Here is a 3,291-nt window from a genome sequence, read left to right as displayed (position 1 = left end):
CTTAGTGTGCACTGGATCTTCCTCCCTGGGCAACCATAATGTTACTGAGGCCATAGATACTGATTGGGTTTTTCCCAAAGCGTTTAAAATAATAAGGTTTTTTGACAAAGTCAAAATTCCACATTGCTCCACCTCAGTTTGCATCAGTGCAGTGATTTGTGCTCCTGTATCAATTAAAAAGGTTACTGGTTTTTTCTGTGGCCCTACAGCCACTGTAATCAATAAATCTCCTCTCATATTTAAGGTGAGTTGCTTTATAAACATCCACCCTCCGTTTCCCCCCCCAGCTTCGGGGAACGGAGGAACTAGTTTCCCGTCACCCTCTTTTCTGCGTCAGTTTCTTCCCTAAGGTCTATCAAAGGTGGGGCACTAGGGGTTCTTCCAAAATTGACTTTTCGCCCTGACCATGTTTGTACGAGTTTCCCCAATTTCTGGGTTGGAAGCCCATCCATTAAATCTCGGGGAATGCCTGTCTGGAGCCCCAGTTGCCACCATTCCTGACGGCTGAGGGGTCTCCCTCTCCCAGAATCAGTAAGTCTGATCGACTTAGAATCGGGACTTTTCTTGACCAGTGCTGGCCGCCCTTCACCTTTTTCTGTGGCTCGTACAGCTCTGGTTTCGGTTCTTTGCCCGAATCCACCAACGGGACCATATTTTCTCCCAAAATTTATGAGTTCTTGTGCTACTTCCCCCCATGTCCACACTTTCCTCCCTGTTCTTCTGTGATCGGGGGTCACTGTTCCCTCCAGAGCACCAGTAAGTCTATCTGCTACAGGGGTACTTTGTATCTTCCCCTGTAGCTGGATCCCAATGGGTTTCAGGGAGTCAGGAAGTCCTCGAATTAGAGGAGTCATCCGTTCGGGATCCACAGGCATCATCATTGGAGAGCCCTGGTTAGGTCTGAGCTCTCTATCATACATCATTTGCAAACAAGCAGCCTTTTGCACACTCTCTACCAGTTGATCCACTGTGCCTGTGATGGCTAGGGGGTCCCCTCTCTCCAAAGGGTTCAGCCCTCCAGCCCAATATGCTGCCCTCTGTGTCAAAGACCATGGGGCCCGATAATTGTCGGTAGTTAAAAATACGCCCGGACCCCAATATCCTTCTGCTTCCCTTTCTGACAACAAGATTCCATCCCCCCCTGACAACGACACTCTCCAAACATACTCTGTTTCCGATTCCTTTGGAGACCTTGCAAAATCCTTCCTTAATTTTGCCAACTCAGTTGCTGTAAACGGAACCTCTTTAGTAATAACTTGGGGACGGTTGTCGGTTTCCCCCTCATACACATATTCAGTTTTAACTAGGGGATACATGTAAGGAGGATTCTCTACAATTTCTTTTGCTTTTTGCAAGTCCTCCTGAGGATAGATTTGTCTGATCCCCTTCTCTTCTAACTTCAATTCCACCTCTCCACATGAGTCATTCTCTCTCCACAATTCTTCCTTCAAAGTTTCCTTTAGCAAAACATTCCGGTGTTTCTCTTCCTCTAACAACTGCTGGGTATCTTTTAATTGTTCTCGTAAGGATTCAACTGCCAGTTTCAAAGAGTCTATCACGGCATTATCTTGACACAATCTCTGCCTCCTATCTTCTATAGCTGCTGCCAGACTTGCTCCTAAAACAGCACAAACTATAGATTTTCCCTTCCCGGGCCTAAGTTTAGAGCCCTTCTGTAATATCATGATCCTATCCACTATACTCTGTGGTTGGAACCAATGATTTTTCGCCCATTCTTGTCCTTGGAGGGACGGGCGAGCATGATAATTTTCCAAAAGGTCATCCAATTTATCTAAATCCCCATTCGATACCGTCGTGGGGATCTCATCACGAACATTTACAGATTTGCAAGCACCCATCTCACCAAAGAGGGGTTATTTCGTCCTGAAAGGGCCGCACCTTAATTTTCTACCACAATTCCACACGCACACACACACTCAGGAGGCCACACCTTTCAAATTTCACTTATTTCACCAAGAGGGGTTATTTCGTCCTGAGAGGGGCACACCTTAAATTTCTACCACAATTCCCCCCATACACTCTCAGGAGGCCACAGCTTTCAAATTTCAGTTATTTTTACCAAGAGGGGTTATTTCGTCCTGAGAGGGACACACCTTAAATTTCTACCACAATTCCCCTCATACACTCTCAGGAGGCCACAGCTTTCAAATTACTCACAAAAAAACCAAAACAAAAACTCGTTTTTCGCCCAATTCTGTCACTTCGTCCTTCTCCGGCTGTTTTCCTCGCGGACAAACAGAACCGTGGATCCGGACTCCGCACTCGCTTCGTACCAATGTACATCTCAGTCACACACGCACACACTAGAGTCTCTAATAAAGCAACTGGACACTCTCTGTTTCTCCGAGAATCCTGCCGACTACGCCAATTAAATAATGTCACGCTCCGATTTCGGGTGGGAGGAAGGCCCCCTTGCGTTCTAGCCGACCTCAGACGAGTCTGGGAGGCTAGGGGCGGCTAGACCAACCTCACACACACCGGAGCGTGGTTTTGTTTGTATTTCTCGGGAACAGAATTAAGACTCAAAACGGAGTCAAGCGCCAGGTAACTTTATTAACCCGACAAGAAGTTCGCAAATGCAAGAGAAAGGAGAGAAAGAAAGGAAAGAGGGAAAAGAGTTTCAGTTGCAATAGCTACCACCACGGAGCTGCGGCGTCCCGACAGTCCAGTTGACTCAGTGGGGGAAACGTTCCGTCCGATGTTGGTCATTTCTGTCCTCTTATCGTTGGTCTTATCCACGTCACATATTCCAAGAGCGGGTTTGCTTGGCCGCACCCCTCACCTGGCGGTGATACGCATGCCCAATACTGTCTCTGGGCCCCTCTGTTTTTCTGGCCTGGGTCTGGGCGCATACGTAGGGGTAAGGCTAAATTTTGCAGAATCAGCTATGCATTCAGGTTTGTGGGAAAATAGGAGGAAAAAACAGGAAGCTTCCAGTCCTGTGGCTTGACTGGCTTACAAGATAAGGGAATCATCTTGCAGGAAAAAACAGGAAGACTCCAGTCCTATGGTTTGACTGATGTACCATTGTTTAGGTGATGATTTGACGCTTCGACAATGTTGAGACAAACATTCGACACAGTCTCTCACATTCACTTTCCATAAAAAATGTGGAAGACCACATCTGGGAAACTGTGCTTGCGAGAAAATTCAATAGCAATAGGACAGTTATGTAAATAAAAGACTGCTCTTAACCAAAATACTTCAATGGCTGCCTTGACAGCTCTTTGTAGAACAGAGATTCATCATGAAGACACAGGGGATGATAGG

The 3,291-nt window shown here is 46.6% G+C and overlaps 1 protein-coding gene across 1 annotated transcript; it reads right to left on the bottom strand.

Moving 5' to 3' along the window:
* Window positions 1–305: 305 nt before the first annotated feature.
* Window positions 306–1,859, bottom strand: LOC147601243 (uncharacterized). Its single transcript, XM_086743341.1, has one exon. The coding sequence runs from the start codon at window positions 1,857–1,859 to the stop codon at window positions 306–308; it is 1,554 nt and encodes a 517-aa protein (XP_086599467.1).
* Between the last annotated feature and the right edge of the window lie 1,432 nt (window positions 1,860–3,291).

Source organism: Chlamydotis macqueenii, chromosome 3, assembly GCF_036417535.1.
Source record: "Chlamydotis macqueenii isolate bChlMac1 chromosome 3, bChlMac1.mat, whole genome shotgun sequence".
Classification (NCBI taxonomy): Eukaryota; Metazoa; Chordata; class Aves; order Otidiformes; family Otididae; genus Chlamydotis; species Chlamydotis macqueenii.
Note: the sequence above shows the minus strand (reverse complement) of the source record. Positions and strands in the feature narration are given on the sequence as shown.